The sequence below is a fragment of the Oratosquilla oratoria genome, chromosome 7 (genome assembly GCF_046742065.1).
Source record: "Oratosquilla oratoria isolate Oo_2021 chromosome 7, ASM4674206v1, whole genome shotgun sequence".
In the NCBI taxonomy this organism is placed as follows: Eukaryota; Metazoa; Arthropoda; class Malacostraca; order Stomatopoda; family Squillidae; genus Oratosquilla; species Oratosquilla oratoria.
In genome coordinates this window covers 52,751,570-52,764,727 of record NC_134783.1, presented here as the reverse complement: position 1 = coordinate 52,764,727, position 13,158 = coordinate 52,751,570, and the positions used below count along the sequence as shown (strand labels likewise).

Sequence of the window (13,158 nt, the reverse complement as noted above, 5' to 3'; positions counted from 1 at the left end):
TATATATATATATATATATATACATATGACAAACATCCAAACAAGTAAATGACCTGAGGGATATTATTCCTCTTTATAATCATGGCAACGTTAACATAGGACGCATGACCTACCTTCTGCTCATTTTTTTCAAATCATATTTCTATCACGTTTGCTATGTGTCTTACAATCCAAGCCCAAGAGGGCCTTTCACCACCCCTTGTCACCACTGTCACTTAAATTTGACTTGTAATAACACTCGTCTCACGGCCCCTTGCCTTCTTTTTCTTGTAGTCTCACTATTTTCTAGGCCCCGTGCCTAGTTCTCTCGTCCTTTGGGTTAATAAAAGGGTGGTGAATTTTCTTTCTTCTTTCACTGTAATTTCACCTTCTGCTTACACTCGGGATCTCTTTCTCTCGTCTCTACATCGTCTCCTGATCCTCTCTCGATCCTCTCTCCACGCCCTCTGACGAGATCCCGTATCCTACGCTAAGCTACCTTCGTCTGACGTCACTAATTTTTCTAAACCAATCTCCGGTGACTTCTCAAATAAATGTCACTCCTTATGGGCGTGACTTTGAATTCATGCACCAATAGTTTTTTCCTCCTTCTCCACCTTGCACCAATCCGGAAAGCCATTACAATGCCACTAGCGATATTGTTTACCTCAGCATTAGTCAAACGAAGCTAACCTGCGCTTACAGAGTTTGATTACACATCGATTATAAAACAGTCACCACCGTCGGTGTGTTTACATAGACATAGCGTCACCTCATGTTTTCAAAACAACAGGCGAGCAGGCAGGCTCATTTCCATTCGTACAACTACCGGCCTCTTACAGGGCCCATTAACATTTTGTGCATTTTGTCCTATGCGTATTCGCATCACGATATACCACTCAGTGGCCCACTGACTAAAAAGATAAGACAACTCATCCTTTCCTGATACCTTGGTACATAGGGCATAGGTGATGGCATCGGCCGCAGATATGAATTTCTCTCTTTGTCTTTCTCTCTCTCTCTCTCTCTCTCTCTCTCTCTCTCTCTCTCTCTCTCTCTCTCTCTCTCTCTCTCTCTCTCTTTCTCTTTCTTTCTCTTTCTCTCTCTTTCTCTCGTGTGTGTGTGTGTGTGTGTGTGTGTGTGTGTGTGTGTGTGTGTGTGTGTGTGTGTGTGTGTGTGTATCTGTCTGTTTGTCTGTGTCTGTATGTCTGTGTTTATTCAAGCTTCCCTTCCTAACCCTTTCAACGCAACTGACAAAATGTCTAAACTGGGAGACGCTACGCGTTTTTGTTCTCTTGAAGTCTGTCGCCTTTCGGCAGAAACTGTCTTGATCGATCAACATCAAATTCTGATCAGAAATTTAATCTTCCGTAGCCAAAGGCATTCTGTCATTTGGCGTAATTAGATCTAATGGTCGAGTGGAAGGAAGGAAATATTCGACCCCTTCAGTATTGAACGGGCTATTCGACCTTCAGTGTGTATCTATGTCATGGTCAGAGTGACCACATCGAAAGACCAGCGGCCGCGGGAGGACCCAGTCATAAGAATGAAGGAGGTTGCAAGAGACCATAAGGCCTACACTAAGCACTTCCATGTAAAGGAATTCTTGTTTATTTTTTGTGTATGTTTGTGTTTGTTTATCTGCCTGTCTGATTTTCTGTGCGTTTGTCTGTTTTTGTCTGTTTTTTGTTTGTCTATTTGTCTATATGTTTGTTGTTTTATCTGCTGTTTTACTGACCGCAAAATACTTCCTCATTGGTTCAAGAGATTTCACACAATTGTCTATATAGTGATCCACATCAGTCAGACATATTGATCAAATATTGTGGTCTTTAACTTTTAAAAATAATTTAGATTTTGCTCTGTACACGAAGTGGTTTATCTAATAATAAAAAACAAAAGAGAATATGAGAATAAGAGCATCACAGTAAACGTATATAAATCCACATACATTCTTCCACAACAGTACACAGAGATTAATGAATGAATTATGAAACACAGTAGACATTAGGAACGAGTCTAGGGTTCTCGTTGGAAAACTCCTACCTTATCTTTCGCTTCGCTTTACGCTCTGTCCATTATTAGTTTCTTCAACAATCTCGCTATAAAAAAGACCTAAAAATGTTATCACGCTGGGCTAATTTTCCACCGACTCTCGGAGCAGATATGCTGAAGGAAAGTAATTTTCCTCCAGCATATTATTATTATTATTATTATTATTATTATTATTATTATTATTATTATTATTATTATTATTATTATTATTATTATTATTATTATTATTATTATTATTATTTTTTTTTTTTATTATTATTTTTTTTTTAGATTGTTGAGAAAACAAAAGTTTGTCAAAGTGATTTTACGGAGGAAAAAGTTCAGGTAGCGGGCGATACCACCGATTAGCTGGAGGTTGGAGGCCCAGCGTGGTAACGCCTTTAGGCTCATTTCACACGTATCGACTTTTCGCCGTGCGCCGTCCACGACACGACGTCGTGTTCTCAAATAACCAAGGGTGTCTTTGGACGCTTTCACACGTCACGACAACGACCACATGTGAAAACGTCCTCAGATACCCATAGTTATTTGAGAGCACGACGTCGTGCCGTGGACGTGAAAAGTCGATGCGTGTAAAACGAGCCTTAGGCGTTCTTGATGAGCAGCATGATTAGTCATATCGTTGTGTGTTTGTGATCGAGTTGAGATGAGGAAGGCGTCATTTGTGACTCAGATACTAATAAAGCGTCAAATTTGTTCTTTTGTTTGCCTGAGCATGCCCAGTAATGTAATCGGAATCGTGCTGGCCTCGTATTTATTTAGTTGTGGGTTCAAGTCCCCGTACTCTTCTTAGATTTCCAGCAGTGACCGTTACCTGCTCCAATAGTCCCTTAAGAGCACTTATGGCAAAGGTCATGGCTCCGGTTGAAGCTGTGCGTCTCCTGTCGTATGTTTTTTCCCTCGTGTAGGTGTTACTAGTACAATGTAAAACGGAAGTCTCGTAAATAATACACTTCCTCGAGAATTCATATTATTTGAATTTTTCTTCTTCGTTGTTGGAGGCTTTGGCATCACAAGAACGTGTTCACATCCAGGTCCTACTCCGGAAAAGTGTAATCATCATCTTTGTTATCTGGACAATGATGACTTCAGTTGACTCCATATGGCGGTTCGTAGGGAGACGGGACTGTTCGGCCAGTCTAGTGAACAGCAACAACGACAACAACAATAGCATTGAAAATAACAACAATGAAAACAACAGCAATGAAAACAACAGCAATGAAAACAACAACAGCAATGGAGACAACAGCATTGAAAACAATGAAAACAACAGCAGCAATGGAAACAACAGCAGCAATGAAAAGAACAACAGCAATGAAAACAACAACAGCAATGGAAACAACAATAATAAAACAACATCAATGAAAACAATATAGAAACAACAGCAACAACAACAGCAATGGAAACAAGAACAATAAAAACAACATAGAAACAACAGCAACAACAACAATGACGACGACAACAACAACAAAAACAAAAACAACAACAACAACAACAACAACAACAACAACAACAACAACAACAACAACAACAACAATGACGACAACAACGACAACAACAACAATAACAACAACAACAAGAACAACGACAGCTACATATCAAATAAAAAGATCGGCTCTCAGTATCATGACTACAACATTTGAGGAAAATCCGTTCGAATTGCTTAAGGATGTCAGCTTTCTCGACGTTAAAGAGAAAGAGGATACCATGCAACACCGACACTCCTAACAGAATTTCATAAGGGCCCAATCCCACCAAGCTTACGACATGTTTCCGAACACCGGCGACCAGGCTGATTTGTGCCGTTCCTCTGTTTATAAAAAGGGAATTCAAGACAAAACAATTGGAATAGATCTCCCCCTCCTCCCCGCCATGAAGATGAATATAGAATAGTCACGTGGCACTAACCTCAATGAGAGAAACAAATGTGTTACCGTCGAAGGAGGTGGTCGGAAACAGGTCCTAAGCTTAGTGTGACTGTGGCTTAATGTGGACACCACCTGATTTCATATATGAACTGTCCCGGATCGCCGCAACATTGAATGAATGAATAAATGAACAACTAAATAAATAAGTAGATAATTAAATAGATAGATAAGTAGATAGATAAACAAGTAGATAAGGAAATAAATAAATGAGTGAATAAGAAATAAAGTCACCACGACCTAATCACGTGATGTGCAAGTACCCTGACCTCCTGACCAGGCCGTGGAAGATTACGCAACACAAGAACAAGAACAAAAAGAACACGGACATAACACACATGGCGGATACGACACAACATTTATTTACACACAATATCCCACTGGCAATCTATATTCATAAGGACAAAGGTCTGCTTAATCTTTATGATCTACTATTTACCTACCTTGCCACCAAGGCACTGTGTATTTGAATTAAATCTTTCAGCATAAGCCGAAATGAAATAATAATTTATTCTGTCTCAGCAAGTGGTCAGACATTCTATCTTTTTCCAACGTTACCAGGGAGCACACGCCAAGAGGCCCTGAGCATCTATGCCCAAAGCAGTCACCTTTGCCTTATGCTCTTGAACTGCCAGGGCAGGTAACAGTCACTGCTGGGAATCTGAAAAACGCGCGGGATTCGAACCCACAATTAAGCAAATGCGAAACCAGCACGCTCTCGGTTCCGTCACCAGTGCGCAGGAAGACTGAGGGAATGTTAAAATTAATAAAAATTATTTTGAAGTCACATTTGGTAATCACGGCCGGTGTTACAATACAGGGACAATCCCGAATGATATATCAGTCGATGAGAAGGATTTAAGACGTTGTTATGGTTCGGTTCGCAAGGATTCAGAGTCGTCGATTAATATAACTCTAGTATCATTTATTCCCGTTTTACGACTATTTATATACACATGGAATCAACTTGTATTAGCAATGGGCACACATACACGCGAACGCACACACACTGGTGTGTATGTATATGGTGATTCTATTCAAGTATTTGTATATGTATATGTATATGTATATATATATATATATATAATATATATGTATATATATATATATTATACATATATATATACATACACACATATATATATATATATGTATATATATTTATATATATATATAAATATAAATATATATACATATACATATATATACATATATATATATATATATATATATATATATAAGTAAGTTTAGGGAACAGATTTTCTTGAAGACATTTTCTGTTGAATAATACAGCATACTCGGTGTTAGTAACCTCCTTTTTGATACTTTCAATCCTTCTCGCTATCTTTCTTTTTGTAGAAGGAAGGGACAACACTACATTACCAAATGAATCCATGGTAAATATGGAAATAAAAACAAATACATAACTTACAACGCTTTGCTTATACTTTAGACATCTTCTGGTAATTCTTTTTTCAGGATTTACAAACTATGATTATATAGGACACTACATGACTCAATGGGAGAGGTGGTCATAGTTTCTCTTTGGCGCGCCGGGGGGTGCCCCATATAGATCCAAGGTTACACACATATTTTGTTGTATATTTATTTCTGGCTGAATATATCTTATCAGCAGTATTGATAAGATATATCCAGCCAGAAGTATGTTTTCAGCAAAATATGTGTAGAACCTATTTCCCCTCTTCTTTGTCAAGCCTTTCGCTTTTTCGTTTTCCTTCATTCCTCCTTCATCCTCTTCACTTCCCTTCATTCCCCTCCTTTCCCTTCTCGCTTTCCTCCATTTTCTCAGAGAACTTTTAGTCTGCTCATTTGAGCTTGTCGGAGATCTTCATTGTTGATCAAATGATGTGTTGGTTTGTCGTTCTCCATTTTCTTTAAGTCACATTGTCTCAAAATCTATCTCTTCTCACACTGATGCACGCAATTTTTCCTACTAAAGGAAAATTGTAGTGATTTAGCTCAAGTTCAACATTTCGCCTTCATATCTTGAATTATTCCTCTTTGAGACTTCACTGGAACGCGATGGGGGGTTGGTCGTTATGACGTCATAACGCTGTTTCTGTGAACGGCGGTCGCTGAGTCTGTAGCTACTGTGAATGTAATAGCTCAAGGTTGATAAATTCAATGGGAGTATATGTATTGAAAAATTGCTTTACGCCAACCTTAAACACGAAATGTCTGCATGAATAATTGTATTCCGTAGCTTATAACTAAGTCTTCTATCCCTGGAGACAAAATCCTACCGAGGAGATGACGTGACAGAGGTCGCAAAGGTGAGGTTGGAATAAGTAAATAAAATAAAATAAGGATAGAAGAAGCAACGTAATTGAGTGGAGTTTGGTTTTGTATGAAAGTGGCAGTTGGCGGTTTTTAAAATTCGAGTCAGGTTGGATGAAATTTTAACCTTAATAAAGTCGGCCTATATGTACTCAGAGTGTTTGCCATATGTCTGTACTTGAAAAAGCTGTAACAAGCGAAACGTCGTACCAATAAAGGTTTCGATCTCACACGGTATTGATTCTAAAAGTCCTCCTGATATGCCAGCACTCTTCTTCTAAGTATTCTTCACTGCATATTCTGGAAGGCTGTAGGCAATGTGGGGGGGGGGGGGACAGACAAATGACTTGTGTCACCAATTACTGATGTCGTCACCATTCTGACTCGAATTGTATAAACGTGGTGTGCCAGAGCAGCATGGCAATTAAAGACATCAGAAGGACGAGAACGTACATCGGCAAAACGCCGGACAATAAATTCAGTGTTTATCGGATTCTGTGCTCGGGATGTGAAAAATCCTACATTAGAGGAACATTACGCAATCTAAAAACCTAGATCCGAAAACACCAATACGATTTCCGCCATGATATCACCACCAGCGCGTGGTGGTGATTTCATGGAACAGTAGGAACATTTACAAATAACACTAGACATCAGTAAAGCTCTTGATGCTATCCCCCGCCATAATCTAACAAAATATATAACACATACATGCACAACAGCACCAAAAGATGGCTGGCCAATTATCTGGCAGGAAGGAATGCTTATGTGCCATATAATGGCCAATCATCGCACATCAGAGACATTAAGAATGGAATACCACAGGGCTCAGTTCTATCCCCTACACCCTTTAATTAATCTATATATACATGATATACCCACACCAGACACCTCAGAAATACAAATCTCTTCCTATGCAGACCCCATGGCATCCCTTGGGGAGACAGAACTGCTCGGACACAGTCTAGGGAACGACAACAACAACAATAACAATAACAACAACAAAACAACAACAACAACAACAACAACAACCTGATGGACTGGAAGATGCAGAACAACTAGTACGTAAGCCCAACAAGATCCGTAGAAAATGTTTGGAAGCAGCCATCATACAAGGAACCAACACAGTTGAACAAAACAGGGGCATGTTCAATATCTCACCCCACCTGATTCCTTTAATACTCGTTACCAACATAACTTTAAGCTATCCCTAATTGTCCTCCAGACTCCTTTTTTCCTCTAAGGTCGTTGCCCATTCTCAGTAGACAATTGCTCACTCTTCTTATTTTCTTCTTCCTTTTGTTCTTCGGTTGTTAACTAATGTCCTTCACCTAGTCAATTGTTCCATCTTTTCCTTAACCTTTCCTGTTCCCAGATATTTGGTTCACCTTCTCCTTAATCTTAACTAGTATTCAGTGACCCACATCCGTCCTCTCTCCGTTCCTCTTATCTAATCTCAGTCATGTAACAAGCAGAACTTGTGCTTATTTCTTTAAAGTTTCGTTTTCCAATAACAAAAAAATAAATATATAAATGAAAAAAATAAATAAATAAAGCGTAACTCTGGTCCGTAAGGTTATCACCAAAGACTTTAAAATATTAACTAAGTAAAAATATGTAGTAAATAATTGATACAGGTTCTCAATGTATTTTGTTCTTACAGACTGCTTTGCCCTCCTCACACGCACATGCACACACACACACACACACACACACACACACACACACACACACACACACACACACACACACACACACACACACACACACACGCTGTTGATCACGAGTCCAACACATGATCCAAGACCATTGTGATTACACACACGCGCGCCGGTACATTCCTGCATACACGATAGGATGTAATAACAATGGAGGAGAAAATATTACGGTAGGATATAATGTCAGTGAAGGCCAAAATGTAATTTTAGGAAGGGATACCGGACAGAATGTCAATGAAGGCCAAAATATCATGATAGGATGTAATGTCGCTAGAGGACGAAATGACATATTAGGATGTAATGTCATAGGACAAAATGTCACAATGGGATGTAATGACAGTGGAGGACAAAAGATCACGATGGGAAATAATGATAGTGGAGGAGAAAATATCACGGTAGGATATAATGTCAGTGAAGGACAAAATATAATTTTAGGAAGAGATACCGGACAGAATGTCAATGAAGGCCAAAATATCAAGATAGGATGTAATGACAGTGGAAGACAAAAGATCACGATGGGATGTAATTATAGTGGAGGAAAAAATATCACGGTAGGATATAATGTCACTGGAGGACAAAATATAATTTTAGAAAGGGATGCCGGACATAATGTCACTGAACGACGGGAGGCCGGCGTGAATCACGGTGACGTAGGGGGACAAAATGTACAAAATAGATCGGATGACCGTAATCGACCAGATGTCCGTGATGGGGGAAATGTTAATTTTGATAGGAGAAATGTTAATGAGGCATTGAATGTCAATGAAGGACCAAATAATAATAATATAGAGCAAGGCATAAATAAAAAACAAAATTATAATATAAGACATGATATTGAAACTCAAAATGTGTCAAAAAGAAATAATCACGAGTTTCTTAAAACTATGTACTTTAATGCTCGTAGTATTAGGAACAAATTTCAAGAAATACAGGCGTATGTCAAAAGCGAAAATCTCGATATGATAGGAATAACTGAGACATGGTTAAATGGTACAGAGTTCGAAGCTGAATTTAATATTGCGGGATTTAAACACTTTCATCAGGATAGAAACCACAAGAAAGGTGGGGGTGTTCTATTGTACGTTAAAAATAATGTTCATGCTTGTGTTTTAGAGAAAGTGAAACAGGATGCATATGACAGTTTGTGGGTTGAGTTAACCCAAACAAATGGACAAAAAATGAATATAGGTGTAATATATAGGCCAAAGACATTATCATTAGCAGACGACAAACTGTTATTTCAAGAACTGTCTAGTTTCTGCAACCGGGATTTATTGATAATGGGTGATTTCAATTTTACTGACATTGATTGGATGACCCTTGAACATGGCCATATAGGTAGTCGCTTGATTGATTTTCTTGGTGACAATTACTTAATTCAGCATGTAAAAGAGCCCACAAGATATGGAAACTTACTCGATTTATTGATCACTAGCCGCGAAAGCATGGTAACTGATGTAGAAGTCGGTGAATCTGTTGCAAATAGCGATCACAACTTAGTCAGATTCAAACTCCTAAACAATTTTAGAATAGATACTTGTGCTTCTAAAATACCCGATTTCAGTAAAGCTCAGTTCATAGGACTACGTCAGGAGCTTCAGCTTACAGATTGGGAGGCAAAATTAAACGAAAGGCCTGTAGATCAGATGTGGGAAATATTTCAAAATACGCTCACTAAGATGATTCAAACTTACATTCCTTTTAAGGACAGACGTCCCCCAAATCAGGCTCGCCCAAAGTGGCTCGACAAAGAAACTGAAAAAAGTATTGCTAAAAAGAGACAGGCTTATAAGAAATATAAGTGCTCGGGTGCATCAAATGACTATGAAAGTTATGTATCAATACAGAGAGATTTAAAAAAGACAGTAAGAAAAAGAAAACGACAATACGAAATGAACATCGCTGATAAATCTAAAGAGAATCCCAAAGAATTCTATAGTTACATTAGAGATAAAAAGGTTGTTAGGAATCACATTGGTCCACTATTATCTGCTGACGGTCAACTTGAATATTCAAATGAAGGAATGTGTAATATCTTAAACAATTATTTTAGCTCGGTATTCGTAAACGAAACACCTCAAAGTGAATTCCAAACTGAAACCTGTGAAAAGTCTGGGGTAAACTTACTACGGTAAATATAACAAAAGAAAAAATTAAAAGGTGTATAGACAAACTCAAAGTTAATAAAACACCAGGGCCTGACGGTTGGCATCCAAGAATCTTAAAGGAAATGAAAAATGAGATTGTTGTTCCATTAGAAATTATTTTCAAGAAATCCATCATATCCGGAGATGTCCCAAGAGAATGGAAGCTAGCTAACGTTACTCCCATATTCAAAAAAGGTGACAAAAAGAAACCAAATAACTATAGGCCTATAAGTTTGACTTCAATCGTAGGAAAAATAATGGAAACTATCATCAGAGATGCTATCGAATATCATTTAGAAGGTAACCGTTTGATAAATGATAGCCAGCATGGTTTCAGACGGAAACGTTCTTGCGTGACTAACTTACTCGAATTCTACAACACAGTTATCTCGAATTATGACAAAAGAAACAATATAGATTTAATATATCTAGACTTTGCAAAAGCTTTTGATACCGTCCCACACGAAAGACTACTTACTAAATTAGCTTTGCATGGAATAAGTGGTAGCCTATTAGGTTGGACTAGTAATTGGTTGAAAGGTCGAAAACAGAGAGTTGTTTTAAATGGAAAAACTTCTGGATGGAAAAGTGTTGCAAGTGGAGTTCCTTTCTTGGGCCACTTCTATTCATAGTATATATAAATGATATAGACCATGGACTAAAATCTACTGTTTCCAAATTTGCTGATGATACAAAACTGTGCGGAGTGGCAAATGATCACTCAAACCAATTAGATATTCAAGAAGATTTAGATCAATTACAGCAATGGTCTGAAAAGTGGCTAATGAAATTTAACACAAGTAAATGCAAGGTAATGCACATAGGTAAAAATAACAGTAAGTACGATTACAAGTTATTTGGAAATTCGTTAACAAAAGTGGACAGTGAAAAAGATCTCGGCGTAATTATCAGTAACGACCTCAAATCATCCAAGCAGTGTATTTCAGCCTCTGAGAAAGCAAATAAGATTCTAGGACTGATTGCGCGATCTTTTGATTTAAAAAGTCCATCACTCATTAACAAGCTATATAAATCGTTAGTTCGTCCACATTTGGAATATGCTGTTTCCGTATGGTCACCGAATCTCATTAAAGACATTGACAGATTGGAAAGAGTACAACGGCGAGCCACAAAACTGATTCCAAATATCAAAAATAAATCATACGAAAATCGACTAAAACATATGAATCTGTTTTCCCTAAAAAAGCGTAGACTCAGAGGTGACTTGATACAGGTCTTTAAAATTCTAAAGGGAATTGACAACATCAAAAGTGACCAAATTTTTACATTGAATGAGAATCAGACAAGAAACAATGGTCTTAAACTCTCCGGAAATAGATTCAATTTGGAAGTAGGTAGAAACAACTTTGCCAACCGTGTAGTTAATGAATGGAATAAACTTCCTGCACAGGTAGTGCAATGTAGTTCAGTTCGAAGCTTTAAGAATCATTTAGATAAATACCTAAGTAAGATGCTGTAATGATTATAATTTATGTTATATTATTTGTTTTTGTTTTGTTATCATTTGTCTGTCTGATTTTTATTTATTATTAGTTATATGTCAATTTATTATTATTTACTATTTACCTGTTTGTTTGTTATTCAACTATACCTATGCATTTATTTATGTATCATATTTTTTATTTATTATTTTATTATTAATATGATTCTTTTTTTCGCATCCGACCTAGATATGGATCAAAAGGTCTCCTGTCGGCATGCTCCGCCTTTGTAATCCACATTCACAAAAATACATACACTCTGCTACACATACTAATGTGTATGTATTTTTGTGATATAATGGATGACATTAGGTTTCAAAAGACTCGTACACGTTCTAAACCTATGAAAAATATTATATACGGGGTTTACGATACTTTAGGAACATCATATATTGTCGCGCTTATAACTGTGGACAATTGTGTATGTAAAGGAAGATGAAGACGAAAATGAAAATGAAGCTATGGTGAGGAAGGTGATGAAGGAGAGAAAGATGACGATGACAATGATGGTGATGAAGGTCGTGAGGGTAATGACAAAAAGAAAAAGAGAGACAAACTGTATCTACAACAATAGCAAGTGAAACAACGTCAACATCAACAAAGACAACCGGAAATGGCCGTGAGCCAGTCGTGTGTTGTTGGGTATCCTCAGGCGAAGGTTTCGTACTCTACCTGGCTTCAGACTCTTTCGTCATCGTTTATTTAGTTGGGAGTCTACGATATTTCATAGCTCAAGAACGTGCAAGACTTCACTTACCACTGTCGCTGTAATGTTCATGCAAATTGCCCGTGCGTTGCACGTGCCTAACGGTTTGTTCAATCATGCAGCTGGAACTGAACTTATTTTTCACCCAAAACATCGTCAACCATTTACCTATTATGATGGTTCCTCGCGGCCGAATTAAATAAAATGACGGAAGACAGAACTGATCTAAAATCCATGAGCAACAGTGAAAATATAAACATTACACGTACATTTCCTTCCCACTTCCAAAAGCAGTTTTTCTTACCTTGTCAAACGTCTCTTCTCCCATTCTTGGATTTGTCTCTCTGAAGGTGTACGCGATATGATATTAATTTCCCAGTTTACTTAGTGGACCTGGTCGTAGATGCTTTATCAGAACACCAACAATTCCCTTCACGATAGGGTCGGTAGTAGAACAAAACAGGAGCGACTCCCTTGCTCTGTCGGCTCCTCGGTAGCACTGACAGGTCCAACCGTTCTTCCAGACTCCTAGGCTGTCGTGTTACACACTCGCCTGACTAGTACTGGTTGAACGTACGGTTGCCAACTACCACGTATAACAAAATAATTCACCTGGTTATTCGTGAGTGAGGAAGGTGGATTAGAATGAGTGAGTTATGAGTAGAATGAGAGGTTTATTATCTTGGTATTATGTGAGGAAAGTTTGAGCAGTGAAAAGGAATTTAACCTTCAGGTGTCTTCTGGATAAAAATATACGCAAATATGTCCGCGTACATGCGCACGCACGGACACACGTGACGCTCTACAGCTACACACGCACACACACAC

At 38.0% G+C, this 13,158-nt stretch overlaps 1 protein-coding gene across 2 annotated transcripts in view; it reads right to left on the bottom strand.

Moving 5' to 3' along the window:
- Nucleotides 1–12,851, bottom strand: part of LOC143027159 (carcinine transporter-like) — a 48,342-nt gene extending 35,491 nt beyond the window's left edge. Inside the window, exon 1 of one of the 2 annotated variants that reach the window (XM_076188246.1) lies at nt 12,635–12,851. In XM_076188246.1, the coding sequence (XP_076044361.1) occupies nt 12,635–12,658 (24 nt within the window). In that variant the 5' untranslated portion in view covers nt 12,659–12,851. The remainder of the gene's footprint in view (nt 1–12,634) is intronic. The other variant, XM_076188247.1, reaches the window with a different exon arrangement.
- Nucleotides 12,852–13,158: the final 307 nt, after the last annotated feature.